Genomic DNA, 24,588 nt, shown 5'->3' with positions numbered 1-24,588 from the left:
ACTAATGCACTTAAGGCTCTGCCTCCCCTCCTCCAGCTCCATGGCTTCATCACAAAGAGCATAGACTTCAAGATGCTTTAAAAGCCCTGTGGCCCTGCAGCAGCCACAGCCGCCGCCTAACCCACTTTACTGAGCTGCTCAGCATTAGATTGTCCCGAGGTCTCTGCCAGTAATCAGACACTAATGCGCCTGCTAATGCATTTGGGCTAGCCCGGTCTCCGCGCCTGCTAATGCATTTGGGCTAGCCCGGTCTCCGCGCCTGCTAATGCATTTGGGCTAGCCCGGTCTCCGCGCATGCTAATGCATTTGGGCTAGCCCGGTCTCCGCACCTGCTAATGCATTTGGGCTAGCCCGGTCTCCGCGCTCAGATCATTCTCCGCGCCAGGGAGACTTTCTAAAGCTCCAACCTACTCCCATGATAGCCTCTGCAGAGCCTGGGGGTCCTATGGGCAGGCCTGCACACTGCTGGGGGGGTCACTATGGGCAGGCCTGCACACTGCTGGGGGGGTCACTATGGGCAGGCCTGCACACTGCTGGGGGTCCTATGGGCAGGCCTGCCCACTGCTGGGGGGGTCACTATGGGCAGGCCTGCACACTGCTGGGGGGGTCACTATGGGCAGGCCTGCCCACTACTGGGGGGGTCACTATGGGCAGGCCTGCACACTGCTGGGGGTCCTATGGGCAGGCCTGCACACTGCTGGGGGTCCTATGGGCAGGCCTGCACACTGCTGGGGGTCCTATGGGCAGGCCTGCACACTGCTGCAAAGGTCTATAGTAGGACTACAATAGGACTGCATAGATCTAGCACTGTGTAGGTCTACAATAGGACTGCGTAGGTCTACAATAGGACTGCTTAGGTCTACAATAGGACTGCGTAGGTCTACAATAGGACTGCTTAGGTCTACAATAGGACTGTGTAGGTCTACAATAGGACTGCGTAGGTCTAGGACTGTGTAGGTCTACAATAGGACTGTGTAGGTCTACAATAGGACTGCGTAGGTCTACAATAGGACTGCGTAGGTCTACAATTAGGTCTACAATAGGACTGCGTAGGTCTACAAGTAGGTCTACTGTGTATAGGACTCTGTGGACTGTGGCCTCAGTGTGTTGGTGTTCCTCTGAAGATGTCTGAAGCGAGTGAGGAAGGAGCTGAAGGATATTCTAAAGCCAGAGGGGATGTTCAGGGTCGGCAAGCGTTGGCAAAATGTTGCAGCAACTCTCTTTTTGCTTTCCAACACAGGACAACTGTGGCAACGCATGCAAATGTACTGTATATATGTATGTATATATATCTCCATCCATTCTCCTCTAGCAAATCAATGTCTTAGCTGGCATAGAAGTTTGTATGCAAATTTCAAGAATTTCCAGGATTTCCTAATCGAATGGTCAACATTTCCATGAAGAAGTTGGCTAAACGTGGCCTTTACAGTTTTTTTTCAGTCACTAACAAGCGTTTGTCCAACCAGTTGTCACATTTTCAAAACTCTAAATACAATTAGCACAGCATCGGTCTTTTGTGGCCATACCATTCACACATTTTATGTCGTTTTCACACGATATGCCGTCAGTGAACACATTTCCACAATGACACGCTATACCTCCCAACAAAATTATGGATTATTTTTGCAGTATTTACGAATGTTAACACACAACATCCCAAAATAGTAAAAACAATATTCCAAACCTTAGATACAGTATAAAAACCAATGCTTCTGCAATGATATCAGTTCAAAAACAATATATCTCAGCTGATAATACATGTAAACAAACAATTCGATAATTGACACACAACTGATTTATGTTGGGTAAATTGGGCCAACCACAGCTGATTCCAATCTGGCTTAGACTCAGTGGCTGGGGTTATTTTGTTCTATTACACTGACACAGTACAGTAAAATGAGGACTTTGAGGAGTTTTTAGAAACAGAAACAGAAAAAGACAAACACTGTAATGTTTGGACGAGGAAGAGTAAGAGCAAGGGGCCCAGGGAGAAGAGCAGGAGCAGTGAGAGGAGCAGTGAGAGGTGCAGGAGCAGTGAGAGATGCAGTGAGAGGAGCAGGGCCAGGGAGAGATGCAGTGAGAGGTGCAGGAGCAGTGAGAGGAGCAGGCCCAAGGAGAGGGCAAGGTAGAGGTGTAAGAATGCGTGGTGCCATTCCATTTGGCTGCAAAAACTGCTGTCAGTGATGAAGTTTGTGCCACTATCATTGATGTAATCGCAGAGATTAGATACTGTAATTTTGTGCTTTTTTTTTAGCTCCCCCCTTTTTATCTGGGCTTTTTGCTGTTGTTTTTTTGTTCAGAATGTTTGTGTTTCATGGATATTTTGTTCACTGTAAGCATTGCAATACTGTAAAACCTTTTCTGTTCTATCATACTGTAAACAGTATTTCTACTGTACCTCCTGTAGAACAGTAAAGGGAAAAAAACTGATTTGCTTTTTACTGGAATGCTTTTGAATGTGAACATAACATGTGGACATACAGTTCCCAACCAAGAAATTTAGTGTAAAACTTGCATGCAAACTGAACATAAACTGAAACATAAAAGTCTATGCAGTTTTTGTAATGTCAACAATAGCCAGTATTTTGAAACCTGGTGTACTTTGATTGACTGCATGTACCTTGTGAAGTGAAAACAAGTGTTATTCTTTGACAGAATAATTTAATTTTGAGTCAGATTTCCAGTGTTTTGGTAAAGTTAGTTTGTGCAAAGAAAGATGTGTTAGTAGTATGTTTAACAAAATGTGTTTTTGAGAAGAAAATTATCCATTTGGCCAGTTGTGTTTTGTAGGTGTGAGTCTGTGTTAAGAGTTTAGAAAAAGTATCTGAAGTATGGGTAAGCGCTTGTTAGCGATTGAAAAAAAACTGTAATATGCTGGACCTGGTGTGTGAGGGTAGAAGCAGCCCAGTGGCTGGATCAGACACAGAGCAGGCTGTTATCTCTCAGGGTCAATATCAGTGATATGGGAAGGTGGGCTTCAAATAAGGATGATGTCTCATAGCAACAACACACATTTGCACATGCGTTTTTTTAGTTTTCTTTTTACAATTTAGCTACGTCAAGTCTCATGTTTTGGAGACACAAACAAAATGTCTCACTGTAAACGTCTAAATGATCTAAACTAAACACGCTGTGTTTCCTTCTGTCTCCTGTAGACTGCCTACAGGCTCATCCACATCGGCCAATGTTTCTGTTAATGTTGTCTAAAGCACGCTGCGTTTCCTTCTGTCTCCTGTAGACTGGGAACAGGCCATCCGCATCGGAGTACTGGACTGCGCTCATGAGAAGAACTTTGACATCTGCAAGGAGTTTGAGATCCACTTTTACCCCACCTTTAGGGTAAGTCAGAGTGTAGGCTGCCGTTTTACCCCATCTTTAGGGTATGTTAAGTGTGTATACTGTAGGGTGCTGCTTTACCCCACCTTTAGGGTAAGTTAACCATTTAACCCACCTAAGGGGTAGTGGGTGTTGTTGACTAGGTGTAGCTGTATTGGGTGTTGTTGACTAGCTATAGACCCTTTCATCAAGGTAAACAAAAACAATGCTTGAACATTCTATTTGGGCCCCAATCTACTTCCTCTGCATTAAGATAACATATGGAATGTTAAAAAGGAAGTCTTGTGGGGCCAACTATGATGCTGATAATGGAACTCTCTTGAAAGGGTCCATAGTAGTTGTAGCTGTATTGGGTGTTGTTGACTAGCTGTAGTGGGTGTTGTTGATTATCTGTAGTGGGGTAGTGCTAGTTCTAGTGCTAGCTTTAGTGGGTATTGTTGACTAGCTGTAGTGGGGTAGTACCAAAGTCCTTTTAGGCAAGTCCCTCCACTTGGCGGCCATATTGTAACGCTTTTTGGGCACTTTCCGGCATCTATTTCGGCAGAAATGTGCAAGGCTTCACGACACCAATCTTGCTCCAGCGGCGAGATCACATGATTGGTGCAATGTCTTTACAACACACATATGATTGGCTCAGTGTATTCATATGTCAACGTTTTGCCGTGGAAGGGGTGTGATGTGTAGACAATTGGCGTTACAAACTAACCCCATGCATTTCTATGGAGTGCTGTGTCTCCTCATTAGAAAGTCTCTGGTAGTACGAGCTGGCCGTAGTGGGGAACTGCTAGCTGTAGTGGGGTAGTGCTAGCTGTAGTGGGTGTTGTTGATTATCTGTAGTGCTAGCTGTAGTGGGTGTTGTTGACTAGCTGTAGTGCTAGCTGTAGTGGCTGTTACTGACTAGCTGTAGTGCTAGCTGTAGTGGGTGTTGTTGACTAGCTGTAGTTCTAGCTGTAGTGGGTGTTGTTGACTGGCTGTAGTTGGGTAGTGCTAGCTGTAGTGGGGTAATGGATGTGGTTGACTAGCTGTAGTGGGGTAGTGCTAGCTGTAGTGGGTGTTGTTGACTAGCTGTAGTGCTAGCTGTAATGGATGTTGTTGGCTAGCTGTAGTGGGGTAGTGCTAGCTGTAGTGGGTTTTGTTGACTAGCTGTAGTACTAGCTGTAATGGATGTTGTTGACTGGCTGTAGTTGGGTAGTGCTAGCTGTAGTGGGTGTTGTTGACTAGCTGTAGTGCTAGCTGTAATGGGTGTTGTTGACTAGCTGTAGTGGGCTAATGGATGTTGTTGACTAGCTGTAGTGGGGTAGTGCTAGCTGTAGTGGGTTTTGTTGACTAGCTGTAGTGCTAGCTGTAATAGGTGTTGTTGACTAGCTGTAGTGGGGTAATGGATGTTGTTGACTAGCTGTAGTGGGGTATTGCTAGCTGTAGTGGGTTTTGTTGACTAGCTGTAGTGCTAGCTGTAATAGGTGTTGTTGACTAGCTGTAGTGGGGTAATGGATGTTGTTGACTAGCTGTAGTGGGGTAGTGCTAGCTGTAATGGGTTTTGTTGACTAGCTGTAGGGCTAGCTGTAATAGGTGTTGTTGACTAGCTGTAGTGGGTGTTGACTAGCTGTAGTGGGGTAATGGATGTTGTTGACTAGCTGTAGTGGGGTAATGGATGTTGTTGACTAGCTGTAGTGGGACTGTTTGCTCATGTTCTTTTTTTCTCTTATCAGTATTTCAAAGCACATGGCAGCAACACTGATGTCGGCAAAACATACAGAGGTAAGAGTCTCTCACACCTGTGATTCAAGAGTTGTGTGCACAGGTGTACTGGTGGTGTGTGTGTGTGTGTTTAGATCTGTGTGTGTGTGTGAGTGATTATGACCATGTCTCTTGTGTTGGGGTGTAGGTCCCGACCGTGAGCTTCAGACCGTTAGACAGCTGATGGTGAACTTCCTGCAGAACCACACAAAGCAGGACTGGCCCTCTCACTGCCCTCCTCTAGAACCCTACAGGTGAGTTCAAGTTCTAGAATGGCAAGAACATGACTGTTCCAAAATGAGTCACTTTCTAGTTCCATTTCCTAAGCAAATAAAATCCACATAAAACTGCAAGTCAGTTACAGAGACTCCGTGTGTGTGTGTGTGTGTGACTCAGTTCGGAGGACATTCTGGCATTACTGGGACACAAGTCGGAGCAGTACACAGCTGTTATCGTTGAGGATGCCGATTCCTACGTGGGGCGGGAGGTAAGAGGCACCTCACCTCCAACATGCAGTAGAAATAACAGCAGCAGATATGACCCATAATGCACCTCACCTCCAACATGCCTACTTATCCAGCTGCTATATGAACAGCAGATATGACCCATAATGCACCTCACCTCCAACATGCAGTAGAAATAACAGCAGCCGATATGACCCATGATGCACCTCACCTCCAACATGCAGTAGAAATAACAGCAGCCGATATGACCCATGATAATAACAGCAGCCGATATGACCCATGATAATAACAGCAGCCGATATGACCCATAATAATAACAGCAGCCGATATGACCCAGCCGATATGACCCATGATAATAACAGCAGCCGATATGACCCATGATAATAACAGCAGCCGATATGACCCAGCCGATATGACCCATGATAATAACAGCAGCCGATATGACCCATAATAATAACAGCAGCCGATATGACCCATGATAATAACAGCAGCCGATATGACCCATGATGATAACAGCAGCCGATATGACCCAGCCGATATGACCCAGCCGATATGACCCATGATAATAACAGCAGCCGATATGACCCATGATAATAACAGCAGCCGATATGACCCATGATGATAACAGCAGCCGATATGACCCAGCCGATATGACCCATGATAATAACAGCAGCCGATATGACCCATAATAATAACAGCAGCCGATATGACCCAGCCGATATGACCCATGATAATAACAGCAGCCGATATGACCCATGATAATAACAGCAGCCGATATGACCCATAACTAGATGTACCGCATAGCGGTACAAAATATGACCGCCGCTCAGTCCTGTACATCCGTTCCGCGAAAATAAATCACACTTCAATTTGTCTCCATATTTTACTCCATCCCCCACTCTTGAAACTTTTGTGTATGCTTGTTTGGCATGCCTGAGTGTGTGTGTGCGGCTGCACAGAAAGTACCCTACTGGTGCTGAAAAGGTGAATAGATTGTAGAATAGCCAAAGAAGATGTAGAATTGTTATAAAACCTTTAAAATCTCTAAACAATCACAAGTAGGGCAGTTCATCACAGTTCATCCATTGCAACTGGATTGATGAAAGGTCACTTACACCTGTAGGCTACATTGTATTTGGGAAAAGCAAAAGGTATCAGCATAATGTTATTTATTTATTTATTTATTTATTTATTTATTTATTTATTTTTTATGTATTTTTAAACAAAAACATCTCTGTCAGTTCCATGCCGTTTTCAACAGCTATCAAAAACAAAGGTCATTTTTGGATGGATGGATTTTTTGTGAATGTTTCTTCTTCTACATAAGATTTTAGTCATCTTTAGTTCATGTAATACTTTATTGTCAATGCACAAATTAAGTAACAGTAGTCTGAAACGTTATTGTTAATGCACAAATTAAGTAACAGTAGCCTAGTCTGAAACGAAATGCTGTTTTACATCTAACCAGTGGTGCAAATAACTGACATGTCCAAATGGGCCTTGATGAAATGCGTCGCTAGACTGTTCATACACATTTTAACGGGCCAAAGTTGAAGAGCTTTTGTCCGTTATTGTTAGTGCAAATATAGCCTGATTCATGTTCCCTTGCATTGTTTAACTGAGGTCCATGGCTAGTCTGGCTTTCATCAGACCAAGCTCAATCTTTTAAGAAATCAAAAAATAAATAGCGGGCAGATCAGGCTGGGTTCACCCAGCCTAGTCCTAGTCCATAGGCACCCGATATTGTTTAATTTTCCGATTGAGATATACACGCTCTGGCTATTCTAAATGCAAAAATGCATCAGGGAGTTATGACAAAACGGTAACTAACAAACTAGATCCTAATAGAAAGCTGTTAGCTTCCCTAAGCTAGGTAGGATTATAAGGTAGGCCTATTGACAACATAAATTGTCAATAGGCTATGCTGGCGTCACAAATGGCTTATGCCTTACAGTATCAAGCGGACTTAAACTGTCATATCGTGGCGAAAAGTTGTAATAACATTCACGCAGCTCCATGAGTCAAGGAAATCGCGAATGAAGTAGCCACTTCTAAATGGGACCCACTACACAGTAGCTTAAGGTGTTTTGCTAAAGCAGCCATAATGAAATGAAGGTGTCATTGTTTGGATACTTCACACACACGTGCTTTTTAATTTCACAGACTACAACTACCAAGCTGTAATCAAAGCACATCGATTCCCCTCTCACACCCTGCACGCACTTAAAACAAAATAAACAGGCGTCTCAGTCTCACGCATGTATAGGCAAAACTGTATCAGACCGGTGTAACGTTGGTAAATCTTCCATTGCACAGAATGATTTTGTAGCACGTGCAATAAATGACAGTCGAAAGATACAAACAGTGCTGCTATACATTTGCTTGGTATAACCGCATTTATAGTTTTCTACAAATGCAATCAATCAAATGCCTCCATCACTCAACCAACGCTAACGGTAACATTACCTAGGTCCTTATTGATATTACAAGATTAACGTACCTGCAGTAAAAACCAAGCATGTCCGATAAACATCCTCAGATTTATTTCGGCTTCAAGAAGAAATGGGAATTACACTTCATGTGAACATCGTCCTATCCTTATTAGATGTTCGCTGCGGTAAATTACAGTCCTTGTATGAAGCGTCCATTGTTTTTTCCAACCCACTTTTAACTTCCAACAAAATTACGTCTCACTGCAACGATGCGCCATCTAGTGGACACACGACTACTTCTCGCCAATACTGAAAATGCAGCCATGATGATGATGATGAATATTTATTTTGGCTTTCTTTTAATCCTACTGATTTTCATTTTTTACCGGGGGGGGGGCAAATCACAAATGAGTGATTATGAGCCAGGTTGATGTGGGCCCTTGAGACCAACATACCATAAAAGATTCACAGAGAACTGTGTCTGCCCTACCCTCCTTTCGGGGGGTCCAGTCCAGCGGGGGGGGCTGCAGATCAAAACGAAAAACGATGGTTCCATGCTATCCATGTGGGGTTACATGCCCACCAAGTTTTGTGTACCCCGGTCTTTCAGTGTCCCGGGAATCCTTGTTGGTGTACGTCACTAAATGTACACATAAATTATTTTATTGTAAGGCCCCCCATGAACGAAAGTACACAAAACTTGGCATGCATTCAGAGGGTGTCATAATGATCCTACACTTTTCATTTCGTGCAGTTTTGACCTTGTCAGCCAGAGATATTGAGATGAAAACACCTAATTTTTTGCTTTTTAATTTTTAACTAGGTGGCGCTATACATGAAATAAGTGGTAATGGGATGGGTTGACATGCCCCCTTAAGACCAACATACAAAAAAAAGGTGGACCTCCTAGGCCCTACGGTTCTCGAGATATTCACAGAAAACTGTCTCCGGCCACCTACAGGCCAGTTGGTGTATAGTAACATAAATTAATTTATTGTGTGGCCCCCCATGAACGGAATTCCACAAAACTTGGCGTGCATACAGAGGGTGTCATAATGATCCTACACTTCCAATTTCGTGCAGTTTTGACTATGTTAGTTCACAGATACCTTCAATTACACCACCTCATTTTTACTTTTTTGTGTTTAACTAGGTGGCGCTATACATGAAATGAGTGGTTATGGAATGGGTTGACATGGCCCCTTGAGATCAACATACAAAAAAAAAAAAGGTCCTCCTAAACCCTACGGTTTTCGAGATATTCACAGAAAACTGTGTCTGCCCTACCCTCCTTTCGGGGGGTCCAATTCAGCGGGGGGGCTACAGATCAAAACGAAAAACGATGGTTCCATGCTATCCATGTGGGGTTACATGTCCACCAAGTTTCGTGTACCCCGGTCTTTCAGTGTCCCGGGAATCATTGACGGAAATTTGGGCATGCGAAAAAGAAAAAAAAAAAAAAAAAAAATCTGACTAAACCTATATGACCGCCGCTTCGCTGCGCGGCGGTCATAATAATAACAGCAGCCGATATGACCCATGATAATAACAGCAGCCGATATGACCCATGATAATAACAGCAGCCGATATGACCCAGCCGATATGACCCAGCCGATATGACCCATGGTAATAACAGCAGCCGATATGACCCATGATAATAACAGCAGCCGATATGACCCATGATAATAACAGCAGCCGATATGACCCAGCCGATATGACCCAGCCGATATGACCCATGATAATAACAGCAGCCGATATGACCCATGATAATAACAGCAGCCAATATGACCCAGCCGATATGACCCATGATAATAACAGCAGCCGATATGACCCAGCCGATATGACCCATAATAATAACAGCAGCCGATATGACCCAGCCGATATGACCCATGATAATAACAGCAGCCGATATGACCCAGCCGATATGACCCAGCCGATATGACCCATAATAATAACAGCAGCCGATATGACCCAGCCGATATGACCCATAATGGGTTTTTTATTCCTTTTCTGTTTCTGTTTTTTCCCTTTTTCTTTCTTTTACAGTGTAAAGCATTTTGGTCAGCACAGGTGTGTGTGTGTGTTTTATCTCCTGCAGCACAGGTGTGTGTGTGTGTTTTATCTCCTGCAGCACAGGTTATCAGCTATGCCATATGAATGAGATGACTTGACTTCTTCAGGACAAATGCTATTGGTCAGTCAGATATGGGGGTTGAAGTATTGGTGTTGGTGTTGGTCAGAGAAATCTGTGCTTGAGGGAGCTTTTCTAGGGAAGCACTGGAATCATGCAATGAGAAAGTGTGTGCGTGTGTTGGAGGAGATTTAGTGTCAATGTTCAGTGACACAGCAAAAGTGTATTGTATTGGGAATTTTGTTGTAGCAGTTTAAATTTACTTGCCAAAATACATTAATATATTTCCATGCAGAATTGGTGTATATCTGGTTATTAGCTTAATTTACTGCTTGCTTGAGTAATAAATGGGCATTGAGTTATTATTGGAGTTTTACAGTTGAGCATTGAGTTATTATTGGAGTTTTACAGTTGAGCATTGAGTTATTATTGGAGTTTTACAGTTGAGTTAGCGTGGGGACCCTGTGTATGCTAGCCCAGCTCCTTAGCCACTACGCTATCACTGCCCCTGAGGGTTCCCCATGTTCACACACAATCGTGGGGACATTCTGGGTCCCATGAAACAGGTGACCCCTTGCATTAAGGCCTTGGGTCTGACGTGAAGCCCATGCCAACAGAAATTGGCTGAATTCTCTTGGAGGTTTTTCATGTAACCCTGGTGTTAATGTAACCCTGGTGTTAATGTAACCCTGGTGTTAATATAACCCTGGTGTTAATGTAACCCTGGTGTTAATATAACCCTGGTGTTAATGTAACCCTGGTGTTAATGTAACCCTGGTGTTAATATAACCCTGGTGTTAATGTAACCCTGGTGTTAATGTAACCCTGACGTTAATATAGCCCTGTTGAACAGGATGAACTGCATTATAAGATGGACACCATGGTGTTAATGTAACCATGGTGTAAATGTAACCCTGCTTGTTGTATTATAAAGTGTGTGTAAGTGTGTGTGTGTGTGTGTGTGTGTGTGTGTGTGTGTGTGTGTGTGTGTTTTATCTCCTGCCCTGTTTGTCTTTTGTCCAATGCATCTCTTTTAGTTGTATAACTCTAATCTGTGTGTGTGTGTGTGTGTGTGTGTGTGTGTGTGTGTTTTATCTCCTGCCCTGTTTGTCTTTTGTCCAATGCATCTCTTTTAGTTGTATAACTCTAATCTGTGTGTGTGTGTGTTTGTCTGTGTGTGTGTGTGTGTGTTTGTCCAATGTATTTCTTGTAGTTGTATCTATTGTCTGTGTGTGTATGTGTGTTCAATGTATCTTTTAGTTGTATAACTCTATTGTCTGTGTGTTGTGTCTGTTTTTTTTTATTATTATGTTGCTCCAGGTCATTGTTATTTAAATATTTAATTTTGTGATTATAAATGTGAGTGATTTGAATGTAACACTATTGTGTTTGTGTGTGTGTGTCTCAGGTGATCCTGGACTTGATGCCTTATCAGGGTGTGGGCGTCCGGCGAGTGCTGAGCTCGGACAAGCTGCTCATGGATCGGCTGGGTGTGACCGACGTGCCTGCTGCCTACCTCTTACACCCCAACGGCACGCACGGCCTTATGGACGCGTATGTGCTGTGTGTGTGTGTGTGTGTGTGTGCCTGCTGCCTACCTCCTACACCCCAATGGCACGCACGGCCTTATGGACGCGTACGTGCTGTGTGTGTGTGTGTGTGTGTGTGTGTGTGATTGCCGTTTTGTATCAGTCCTGAAGGAGAAATCCTTCTCACCATCTTGTTTTGCCTGTTTGGTAAGGGTGGCGTGTGTGTAGTTGGGGTATAACGGTGTTATACTGGCCCTCTCTTGGGCTTCACTTGTCATATAGGTGTTGAAATGGCAGTTATGTAACCGGCCGCAGTGCTGTTTACTTAGTGACTGTGTGGACTAGCGGATGTGTATGTGATGAAATAAGTGTGTGTGTTGTGTGTGTGTGTCTGTGTTTTTGTGTGTGTGTGTCTGTGTGTGTGTGTGTGTGTGTGTGTGTGTGTGTGTGTGGTTTGGGGTTCAGCGGGCTGTGGTCACAGTTCAATTGTCTGTGTAGTCAGGCATGTGCGTGTTAGGCTGCAGAGCCTGTGTGTGTGTCTCTGTGTGTGTTTGTGTCTCTGTGTGTCTGTGTGTGTGTGTGTGTGTGTGTGTGTGTGTGTGGGGTTAGGCTTTTGTGGTTAGAATCTCATTTGTGTGTCTGTCTTTGGTTAGGATTATATGGTTAAATCTGTTGTGTTTGTTTGTGGCAGGTAAGGATTATATGTTTAAATCTGTTTCTGCGTGTGTGTGGTGTGTGTGTGGTGTGTGTGTGTGTGTGTGTGTGTGTGTTTTCAGTCAGAAGAGGCTACGGTTCTTCTTCTCCTCCTTCCTCAAGCTCCTCCCTGGCGTCCACAGACAAAACTCCGCCTTCCTCCAGAACTCCGCCCACTCTTCCAGCAATGGCCACAAACCCACCGAGGAGTGGAAAGAGTTTGAGAAGTGAGACACACACACACACACACACACACACAATGGAGTGAAGGGAGTTTGAGAGAGACTTATGTTCTTTTAATCTGTCTGTATTTGTGTCCATGGAACCAGTGAAACCAGTTACTTGCTGTGTGTGTGTGTGTGTGTGTGTGTGTGTGTGTGCCAGGTCCAAGGTGTACATGGCTGATCTGGAGTCATTATTATGTGTGTGTGTGTGTGTGTGTGTGTGTGTGTGTGTGTGCCAGGTCCAAGGTGTACATGGCTGATCTGGAGTCAGGCTTGCACTACCTGCTGCGGGTCGAGCTGGCCACACACCACACTCTGGAGGGGGAGGAGCTTAAGGCCTTTAAAGACTTTGCCACCGTCGTTGCCAAGGTAAGGCTATCAGGCGAGGCGGCGGTTGCCAGGGTAGTGTGGTCGCCCGCGGTCGCCACGGTGATCAGCCATCAGGGTTGGTTAGGAAGGATGGGAGTGTCTTGGTGCTTGCTAATCACCCTCTGCTGTGGAATAGTCAGACCAAACAGTCATTTACAAATACATTCAGCATGACTGCTGGGGGCTAGAGCTTCCCATATATGTGAATGTATTCATCATGTATTTATATATCTATGTATATACAGCTCTAGAAAAAATTAAGAGACCATTATACAATGTCCTGATGTTATCCAACGGTTGCTGAGTGACATTCAAATGAGTTGACGGTCATATTAAAATTTGCAGTGGTCTGTCAACTGATTCAAATATCACTCAGCAACCGTAGGATGATATATATATATATATATATATATATATATATATATATATATATATATATATATATATGTATGTATTTTCTTAATCATATACACACACACACACACACACAAATATACACATAATTATATGTACATACACACACACAATTGATTCAGCATTTAACATTACATTTTTTGTGATTCACCATAGCATTCATTTAACCAGAGCTCAGGCCAGGCTAGCGTTGCACAGTTAGCGTTGCAAATCTGAGGTTTTACGAGCCGATATCACTTAATTCCTAAGTACATTCCTAACTTCCTGGATTTAAGTTGATAGTCACAGTCGGCCTCCCCTAAAGCCTTCATTTGTTTGCAGGCAGTCAGACGTCACGGACGCGTAGTTAGCCTTGTTATACTGCAGGTAGACAGACGTCACAGACTAACACACACACACACACACACACAGATGTGGACAGTGTAACATTGTCCACGTTGTCCACACACACACACACAGACACACATATACACACACACACACACACACACACACACACACACACACACACACACACACACACAGATGTGGGCAGTGTAACATTGTCCACGTTGTCCACACACACACACAGACACACACACACACACACACACAGATGTAACATTGTCCCTTCGTCCCCAGCTGTTCCCAGGCAGGCCCTCGGTGGTGAAGCTCCTGGAGACGCTGCTGGAGTGGGCTGTCAGCCTGCCGCTGGACAAGATCCCGTACGACGCCGTGCTCGACCTCGTCAACAACAAGATGAGGGTGAGCCCTGTGGAGACGCGGCCCGCTCAGGAGTCTGAGCTTTAGGAGACCAATGACCTATGACCTTTAGGAGACCAATGACCTATGACGTCCAACACAAGCATATGGGGGATGGCCAGGCGAGGACAAAGCCTGTTAGCATGACACACAAAGGAGTCGTTACTGAGTAGCCTGTTAGCATGAGACACAAAGGAGTCGTTACTGAGTAGTTACTGAGTAGCCTGTTAGCATGAGACACAAAGGAGTCGTTACTGAGTAGCCTGTTAGCATGTGACATGAAGGAGTTGGTTGTTGTGTTATGTTTTAGTTCTAATGTCTGTATTGTAGATGGTCAATAAAGCTTGAAGGCGGGATCAGGATCGGCGATTAGATGATGATTTATTGTAGATGGTACAATAATGAATAACAGAACGCAAGCTAAGTCTCGAACAGTAAAACTGTGCATAGTCTAACAGTTGTGGTTGTTATTAGAAGCGGCTGCTGAGCCTTCCGACAGAAGATGCTCCTCGGGTCGCTTCCTTGATCCGTCCCCGAGTCAAAACCTAAGACAAAGCCTGTTATACTAAAACATACAAACGTCAATCAATGACCTTCCTGCTGGTACACAGGCCTAAGGCACAGTTATGTACAATAATATGGACCTCTCCCTGTTGTATACTACACACAGAAGTAACATATTGTAACGATTTGATAGCAACACACACAGTTGTCCAATCAAAAGGTTTATTAGCTGAGAACAAGAGCAGGGACACAGACCCAGAACAAAATACACAAGGGGCAGGTCAAGTACACACACACACTACACATACAGGGGGTGGACGCAGCCCCCCACACAAAGAGGATCACACACAAGGGAGAACTAAAAGGTAAACATGTTACAATAAAGACGCTAACTTTAGACTTATAACTTAGGAGAAATGCAGACAATAACCCCCAAATGTTCGCTCCCGCGTCCCAGCATGCCCTGCGTGGGAGAACGCTAACAATGTCTTGTGCGCCGACGTTACAATATGAACACATCAGAATACAGTAAGAATACCTCAGAATTCTACACCTGTTAGCATGAGACACAAAGCAGTCGTTACTGAGTAGCCTGTTAGCATGAGACACAAAGTAGAATGTGACCTACAGCGCTGTCCACTACTTGGTCAACTCAACAACATTATAAGGGCGGCCAGGGCACATGACCTAGTGCAGATGATGTGGGAATAGGCAGGACTCATGCCAAGCCAAAGCATTACAGGGTGTCGAATTTATAGAAAGAGCCCCACACACTATTTAATTTGCCATGTTCAGTTCAATTAGATGTAAACTCTGTTTTTGATATAGGTCTAAGACACACACACACACACACACACACACACACACACACACACACACACACACACACACTATATTCAACCACATGCTACTGCTCCTTAACCACTACAGTACCACATGCTACTGTATGCTAGCCCAGCTCCTTAACCACTACAATACCATAGGCTACTGTATGTTAGCCCAGCTCCTTAACCACTACAGTACCACAGGCCACACTGTATGCTAGCCCAGCTCCTTATCCACTACACTACCACATGCTACTGTATGCTAGCCCAGCTCCTTAACCACTACAGTACCACAGGCTACTGTATGCTAGCCCAGCTCCTTAACCTCTACACTACCACAGGCTACTGTATGCTAGCCCAGCTCCTTAACCACTACAGTACTACAGGCTACTGCACGCTAGCCCAGCTCCTTAACCACTACACTACCACATGTATGCTAGCCCAGCTCCTTAACCACTACAGTACGTCTGTCCCGGATGATACTAGGCAAGACTGCTGTCTCATTGGCCCGGGCTGATGGCATGAGGAATACATTTATGATTTATGATTATAAAATACATTTTTGCTAATTAGCACCTATTCTTTGCTTTGTGCAGCCTTTTCTTCTCTACTTAAGTTTAAAGTCATAATGCAAGTGTGTTTCAGGTCTATAATTTAGTGTTTATTGTATTCTGTGTGTATGTAACTATGACTATAATTTCCTCTACTTAGTTACAGGTTGGGTCCAGTACTCTAAGAACCTAAAGAGAGAGAGAGAGAAGCTTGTAGGAACAGATTGAGTTGAGCGGTCAAGTCTGTTGGCTAAGTGCTAAGTATTGATTTTGCAATAGCTGTGAAAATAGCATGTGCAGAGGCACTTCCTTAAACTGTAACTCTCAGTGGCAAAGTGAACCAGACTAAACGCCATGGGGTTGTTAAAGTGAACCAGACTAGACACCATGGGGTTGGCAAAGTGAACCAGACTGAACGCCATGGGGTTGTTAAAGTGAACCAGACTAGACACCATGGGGTTGGCAAAGTGAACCAGACTAAACGCCATGGGGTTGGCAAAGTGAACCAGACTAAACGCCATGGGGTTGTTAAAACATAAAGAACCAAAGTGAACCATACTAAACACCATGGGGTTGTTAAAACATAAAGAACCAAATCAATTAGTCACATGAACAAACATGAAATGAACACTTTTTTTCTCAGAGAGGTACATTTAAGTGTGTATGTGTGCTACCCTTCTTATTGGGTGGTTCCTGAGTGACCCCTTTGTGTGTGTGTGTGTGTGTGTGTGTGTGTGTTAGTATCCTGATGACTGTCAGGATGTTATGTGTGGTGTGAAAATCTCTGACAGCATGCAGTGTGTGTGTGTGAGAGAGAGAGAGTTTATCTGTGAATGTGTTGTGCATATGTTTACTGTGTGTGTGTGTGTGAGAGAGAGAGAGAGAGTTTATCTGTGAATGTGTTGTGCATATTTTTACTGTGTGTGTGTGTGTGTGAGAGAGAGTTTATCTGTGAATGTGTTGTGCATATTTTTACTGCGTGTGTGTGTGTGTGTTGCAGATCTCCGGGTTGTTCCTGAGTGACCGCGTCCAGTGGGTCGGCTGCCAGGGCAGCAGCGTGGCGTTGAGGGGGTACCCCTGCTCCCTCTGGATGCTGTTCCACGTGCTGACTGTACAGGCCGCCAAACGCCCTGACGCCCTGGCCAACACAGGTACACACACACACACACAGCACAGACACACACACACCTGGCCAACACAGGTACACACACACGCACACACACACACACCTGGCCAACACATGTACACACACACACTAGGGCTGTCACTTTTGTGAAAAAATCCTGTTCGATTTTTGAGACATAAGTGTTCATTGAATCGATTGTAAAATCGATTTTTTATGTCTAAAGACGTTTCCATTTTCAACGCCAAATATAGGCCAATCCACAAACAACTGCATTAGGACGAACGTAAAGAGGGTGCTTGTAGACGCAAGCCAGCAATATTTCTGATGATTTATTGGCGTGAAGTTTCATGCACAATGACAAACAGAAGTGCAACATTCTCGAAAACCAGTAAGCCGAGTGGACTGCCATTACATCAGTGACATGACTGCAGGCTTCAACCTAGCTGTGTCTGTGTTTACGATTAGAAATGTCAAACAAATTTCGCCTACGTAGAACTCGATTGCACAGTTTGCATAGCCTACCGCTTTGTTCTTCTCCATAGTTTGATATACCAAAAATCCGAAGTGCTTCCACATCGAACTCCTCAAGTTATTAGGGCCTATCACTCGTCTCTCTACATGTCGCACAGGTTGATCGCGTTGTCCTCCATTTTTTGGCAAAACACGAGCAGCACAGCTGCAGCTCAGCAGCTGATTGAAACAGCTGTTCCCGGTGCGTAAAATTGGTGGTAATTTTCTTTTTAGCGTTCGCAATGCTTTCTGCACTTCGGAATTATTTTATATTTGGTTAAAATCGATTCCCTATTTTAGTTTTCGAAACTTGTGTTGTTTGGTCCAATCGATTGTCCAATCGATTTTCGAACGTAAAGTGACAGCCCTAACACACACACACACACACACACACACACCTGGCCAACACAGGTACACACACACACACACACACCTGGCCAACACAGGTACACACACAGACACACACACACACACACACACACCCAGCACAGAGACACACACACACACACACACACACACACACACACACACACACACACACACCCAGCACAGAGCCACACACACAAACAGACACACACATACACACACACACACACACACCCAGCACAGAGACACACACACATACACACACACCCAGCACAGACACACACACACACCCAGCACAGAGCCATACACACACACACACACCCAGACATAGTCTTCCTCTTTTAGTTCCACTTTTCCTCTCCTCCTTTCCTTTCCTCTCCTCTGCTTTTCTCCTCTCCTCCCCTCCTCTCCTCTGCTTTTCTCCTCTCCTCCTCTCATCTCTCCTCTCCTCCCCTCCTCTCCTCTGCTTTTCTCCTCTCTTCCTCTCATCTCTCCTCCCCTCCACTATCCTCTCTTCTCCCCCTTTTTGGATCAGATTCCAAAAAATAATTCAGTGGATTTGGATCCATGCATTTCCACTGAATTATTTTTGGAATCTGGTCCCTTATCATACCTGTTCATTTGTACTCGTCGCTCGACTTATCGTGACTAAATTCAAGATGGCGGCAAACGGTAAACTTCATGAAGATACTGTCTGTATAAATCGTCTTAAATAAACTACCAGAGCTTCTCAATGTCTCGTTTTAAATGTCAAGGCCCTCGGAAGTCTACCAATAAAGTATGGAGCTACATTGAGCCTCGTAAATGGTGTAAAACAGTGATTTATTTGCATGGCTAGGCCGATGCCCGAGGCACTCCCATTGAAAAACTGTTGGTAGCATCAGCTAACTAGCGCCAGATTTCTGAGTGCAGGGGACAAGCCGAGATTAGCTATGAGACATACAGTACGTTCACACTCGGTGTCATGTTTCAACACACTTTAGGTCAATATCATACCGTAATTCTCCTTCAAGTCACTTCTCATTGGCTACCCCCCCCTCCCCCCCAAATCTCTCTGTAGCTCTCGAGGACGACCCGCAAGCTGTGCTGCAGACCATGCGCAGGTACATCACCACCTTCTTCGGCTGCCAGGAGTGCGGCCGCCATTTTGAGGAGATGGCCCAGGAGTCCATGGGGGCCATCAAGACGACTGACGAAGCCGTTCTCTGGCTCTGGAGGAAGCACAACCAGGTCAACCGCCGACTGGCAGGTGGGTCGGAGGCCCTACACGCAGATACACACACACACACACGCAGATCAATAAAGTATCTATCTATCTATCTATCTATCTATCTCTCTATCTCTATCCATCCATCCATCCATCCATCCATCCATCCATCACCTTGGTAGTGTCACTGCCAAATGTGAGTCCGTAGATTTAAGTTGGGCATGCACAAACACTTAAGCTTCATATTGTCACAGATCACGTTTTTAATTTGGGAAAATTTAAAAATAAGAGCATATTTGTTAGCTCTTACTAAAATGTGACCGAAATAACGACCGAATATCAACACCGTATTTCTGTATCGTTTATGTATGACTCAAATACGGCCGACTCACATTTGGCAGTGACGCTACCACGGAAGATCCATCGTAGTTAGCAACTATGCTTTTGGGAAACAGACCCCTGAGTGGTTGTGTGTTGCTTACTGATGTTAGCCTGAGTGGTTGTGTGTTGCTATAACTGATGTTAGCCTGAGTGGTGTGTTGTGTAATGCTATCACTGATGTTAGCCTGAGTGGTTCTGTGTTGCTATAACTGATGTTAGCCTGAGTGGTGTGGTTGTGTGTTGCTATAACTCAGTGTTACCCATTGCACGGCTCGCAAGCCACATGCGGCTCGTCAAGCTATAATTGGTGGCTCGCATGGTAGCTTTGGCGAGATTTCGCCAAATTTGGTTTTACTCATTTTGAGTAGGCCTAAACTGTTCGCCAAAGGCCCCAGCTTGATAAAAACAAAAGTAGGCTCTGATTTAGCCTAGTCTACTGTATGACTTCAACAAGGTGATCTTAGTTTGTTCTGCTTACAGTATCTCACTGCCACTTGCAACGCTTTTGAATGCATTCCGCTGCCCTGTTTACCGGCAATGCTACAACAGACTTAAACTGCCACCTCCTGGCGATAAGTTGTAATACATTTCACGCAGCTGCGTGAATCACGGAAAGCGCGAATGAAGTGGCCACTTCTAAAAGGGACCCACTGTATGTGGTAACACAGCCAATACATTTTTTCAAATGTGCTTCATAAATACTTAATCTACTAAACCCCTCTTCTACTGCACTTTTTACCCCCCCATAAATGCACAAATAGGCTGACACCAGACATAATTTCACTGCATTTCTTACTTCCAGTAACTATATGCATGTGACAATAAACTTCCTTGTATCCTTGTATCCTTGTAAACATACAATACTGCACTACAAAAACGCAAACATCTGAATTATACTAACCCCCTTCACCCAAATAATGAAGGTGAAAGGAAGTTATTAAGCCTTATTGGTGCTTCCTAAAGGGGGTATTGTCAAACCTGCTACTACTAATACTACAAATACAACATGAAGAAAGTCAAGGACATGCATGCCAGCTTCCGCTCATCCCAGTATTAAAGAAAATCTGTTCTTAAATGAAAATGTATTGGCTGTGTTATTTCTTTTTTTGTGGGATGTCCAATTTATATGTAGAAATGCACATTTGCAAAAGTGACTTACATGTAGTATGTTTTCTTAAAAGTGGCTCTCCTTTTGATTTTGCACTGCCAATGTGGCTCTTGTGAAAAAAATAGTGATGATCACATAACTGATGTTAGCCTGAGTGGTTGTGTGTTGCTATAACTGATGATAGCCTTAGTGGTCGTGTGTTGCTATACCTGATCTTAGCCTGTGTGGTGTGTTGTATGTTGCTATAACTGATGTTAGTCTGAGTGGTTGTGTGATGCTATAACTGATGTTAGCCTGTGTGGTGTGTTGTGTGATGCTATAACTGATGTTAGTCTGAGTGGTTGTGTGATGCTATAACTATGTTAGCCTGTGTGGTGTGCTGTGTGATGCTATAACTATGTTGGCCTGTGTGGTGTGCTGTGTGATGCTATAACTGATGTTAGCTTGAGTGGTGTGTTGTGTGATGCTATAACTGATGTTAGCTTGAGTGGTGTGTTGTGTGATGCTATAACTATGTTAGCCTGTGTGGTGTGCTGTGTGATGCTATAACTATGTTAGCCTGTGTGGTGTGCTGTGTGATGCTATAACTGATGTTAGCCTGTGTGGTGTGCTGTGTGATGCTATAACTATGTTAGCCTGTGTGGTGTGCTGTGTGATGCTATAACTATGTTAGCCTGATGGTGCTGTGATTGCTTCCGTAGGCTCCATGAGTGAGGACCCTCTGTTCCCCAAGACGCAGTGGCCGACCCCTGACCTGTGCCCCACCTGCCATGAGGAACGCAGCGGCATCCACGTCTGGAACGAGCCCACCGTGCTCGACTTCCTCAAACGCCACTACGGCTCCGCCAACATCTCCCCCAAGTACACCCTCCAGCCCGCTCCGCCCGCTCCCCCCAAAGACCCCCCCGCCGCCCCCCCCGATGCCCCCAACGCAGGCGCAGGCGCCGACTCCAACATTCCCGCTCCCGAGGCCCCTGCCCAGCCCGGCCCAGCACAGCCCCCCCTGGATGTCCTCCCTCGGCCAGAGAGCCTGGGGAACCACAGCGAGTCTCAGCTCCAGGTGCAGCCCCGGCGGGAGCTCCAGCGTGCGCAGCGGCAGGTGCAGGGGCAGGGCGTGGGGGCCCAGAGGGAGCCGCGTGTGGGGCCTAGCGTCAGCTTCCTGGCCCTGGGGTTCTCCAGCGTGGACATGAGCCTGTGCGTGCTGCTCTACGCCGCCTCCTGCGTCTTCCTCATGTTCATGTTCTTCTTCTTCCGCGCACGCTCACGCCGGTGGAAGGTGCGCGCCAACCGCCCCTTCGTATAGCAGAGTGGCGAGGAGTGAAACAGCACCACCCACTGGTCACCGACACACTGGACTCCTCTGAGGCGAGGACAGGAGAGGAGAGGAGAGGGATGCATTTTTCCCCTCACTCTTACATCTTTATCATGATTCATGCTATATCTCTTTAGTGTCTTCTTTCTTTCTTTCTTTCTTTCTTTCTTTCTCTCTTTCTCTTTCACTCACTGTGTTTTTCTCTCACTTGTTCTTTTTGTCTTTTTTCTCACATTTTCTGTCTTCTATCACTTTTTGTCTCCTCCTATGAAAAAGGAAGGCGTTGGAGGAAAAGGACTCTTATTTATTTGTTTGTATGTTTCCATGTTGTGTTTGTAGTGTAAAAGACAAGACCATCTTCAGATGAAGGAGAGAAAAAAATCACCTTGAAGTGTACCAACAAGTCCTACGCCTTTGTACAAATATAATGCCAGAATTTAACATACACAAATTTAAATGGTTAAAAAATGGAAAGAAAATATTTTATTGATGACCAATTGTGCTATGTATGTCAGATTGAGCTATTTTTATGTGGACCTAACTACTTGGGTATTTGTAAAGATTTTTATGAGGTTGAAAAAACTCATGGTCCTCACCACAGTAGAACTCTCATTGTGCTGCTAGAACCTCAGCGGTTCCATGGGGTTCTGATAAGCGGAATGAAAAAAATGATTGCCACCTTCTGCAAAATGTCAATGCAGAAACTCTTTACTTAATTATGTTGAAGTATTTAGCAGAATTAATAGGATGGATTGTTTGATATTATTTTATAGTGTGGTAGCCCCTTCTGAGATGCTGTGGAAAATGGCTGCAGGAACTCATGTGATCTTATTTGTTGCAACTCTGGTGGATATTTATTTACAAGCCATGCAAAACTACCGTCCGATTTCGTCTGTTTCTGTTTACTAAAACGACTACAGTGCTAATGTAGTATTAATGGTGATTCATCGTTCTTGAAGTTGTGTTGAAACTAGTATTCCAGTTCACTCAGTTGCTATTTTAACATCATTTTATGTTTTTCAATGAAGCATCAGTAGTGGGGTGTGGAGATGACTCCAGAGTGTGGTCATGCATTACCTACCATCAGGGAACGGCCGCTTCTGCTTGATGTGTGGTCAGAAATGGACCACGCCATTGGGCGACGCTCAGGGGCGCCGGAGCATTCTCTGTGGCGGTCACCTGCCTGCGTCCCATCATCAATGTGAATCCAGGAAAAGAGCAGTTTGGTTCTCTGAATGAATGAATGAACGAATGAAAAACTAACAGCAGACCTCTTTGTGTTCCAGATGAGTGTGTGTTGAAGGGATGTGGTGACATTGTGGACACCCTCACTAGTGGAAAGTGTTGTTGGTCAGCGTGTGCCAGATGGATTAACACTAGTCCCATTGTGTGTGTGTGTGTTCAGAGTAGTCTCACTTCAAAATGCACACCCAAGGATTGCGCCTGCAACAAGAGCATTGAGGGCAGTGGTGTTGTGCTAGTCAAGAGCTTTGAGGGCAGTTGTGTTGGGCTAGTCAAGAGCTTTGAGGGTAGTGGTGTTGTGCTAGTCAAGGTATCGCTTTCCTCAGATAATTCCAACTCCTTCTACTTGAACATTCGGTCGACACTTAGATCTGAGGTGTTCCACTCCCTGATGAGTTTTAGGCTTTGAAAAGACCAGAGTGGGGCTGTATTTGTGAACCTGGGAGAGAGCAGTGAAGTCACTCAAGAGGCTCATTGGTTCTCTCGCCTCTGGTTTGGTGAATACTGCTCTGTTTCCGTAGAGAGCTGTGTGAGTGCTTGTGGAGGATGTTTGTCTGTAAGGGGAGAGTGAAGGGACCTTTTTGAGCTGCTCCAAATGATCTATTTTGAATCTCATAGCATCTTTTTTTTTTTTTTAGTTCTTTAACAGTATGATATTTTTATGTGCAGAGTATATTTTGTTTTTTGTATATATGTGGTCTTGTATGTTCACATAGGGAATTCTCGCATTTTGTATATTTAAAAAAAATATGCTGTGATTTTTGTCTCTGAAAATAAAGAATATTTGCATCATTCATTGGTATATTGTTACTAGAGGTCTGCACTCCCGCGGTAGACCCGCGGGCGGGAGTGGGACATCATGTTCCAGATGCGTGCGGGAGTGGGACATCATGTTCCAGATGCGGGCGGGAGTGGGACATCATGTTACAGATGTGGGCGGGAGTGGGACATCATGTTCCAGATGCATGCGGGAGTGGGACATCATGTTACAGATGTGGGCGGGAGTGGGACATCATGTTCCAGATGTGGGCGGGAGTGGGACATCATGTTCCAGATGCATGCGGGAGTGGGACATCATGTTCCAGATGCGGGCGGGAGTGGGACATCATGTTCCAGATGCATGCGGGAGTGGGACTAAAAATGACACATTAATGCGGGAGCGGGACAGAAAAATCAGACCTCTAATTGTTACTTCAAACTGTTTGTGTGTGTGTTTTCGTTTTCAGTGTGCTAGCCATGTTTACCATATATAAGGTACGGTTGCTTTATTCACCTAAAGAGCTTATGTTTACCATATGTAAGGTACGGTTGCTTAATTCACCTAAAGAGCTTATGTTTACCATATGTAAGGTACGGTTGCTTTATTCACCTAAAGAGCTTATGTTTA

At 44.7% G+C, this 24,588-nt stretch overlaps 1 protein-coding gene across 1 annotated transcript in view; it reads left to right on the top strand.

Moving 5' to 3' along the window:
• The window catches only part of qsox2 (quiescin Q6 sulfhydryl oxidase 2), a 28,399-nt gene extending 4,094 nt beyond the window's left edge, over positions 1–24,305 (top strand). The window contains exons 2-12 of the mRNA XM_042101477.1: positions 3,239–3,339; positions 5,046–5,094; positions 5,222–5,327; positions 5,470–5,560; positions 11,509–11,654; positions 12,406–12,549; positions 12,786–12,915; positions 13,951–14,073; positions 16,950–17,100; positions 19,012–19,200; positions 21,349–24,305. Coding sequence (XP_041957411.1) covers positions 3,239–3,339; positions 5,046–5,094; positions 5,222–5,327; positions 5,470–5,560; positions 11,509–11,654; positions 12,406–12,549; positions 12,786–12,915; positions 13,951–14,073; positions 16,950–17,100; positions 19,012–19,200; positions 21,349–21,950 — 1,832 coding nt within the window. The 3' untranslated portion in view covers positions 21,951–24,305. The remainder of the gene's footprint in view (positions 1–3,238; positions 3,340–5,045; positions 5,095–5,221; positions 5,328–5,469; positions 5,561–11,508; positions 11,655–12,405; positions 12,550–12,785; positions 12,916–13,950; positions 14,074–16,949; positions 17,101–19,011; positions 19,201–21,348) is intronic.
• Positions 24,306–24,588: the final 283 nt, after the last annotated feature.

Source organism: Alosa sapidissima, chromosome 8 (genome assembly GCF_018492685.1).
Source record: "Alosa sapidissima isolate fAloSap1 chromosome 8, fAloSap1.pri, whole genome shotgun sequence".
In the NCBI taxonomy this organism is placed as follows: domain Eukaryota; kingdom Metazoa; phylum Chordata; class Actinopteri; order Clupeiformes; family Clupeidae; genus Alosa; species Alosa sapidissima.
Note: the sequence above shows the minus strand (reverse complement) of the source record. Positions and strands in the feature narration are given on the sequence as shown.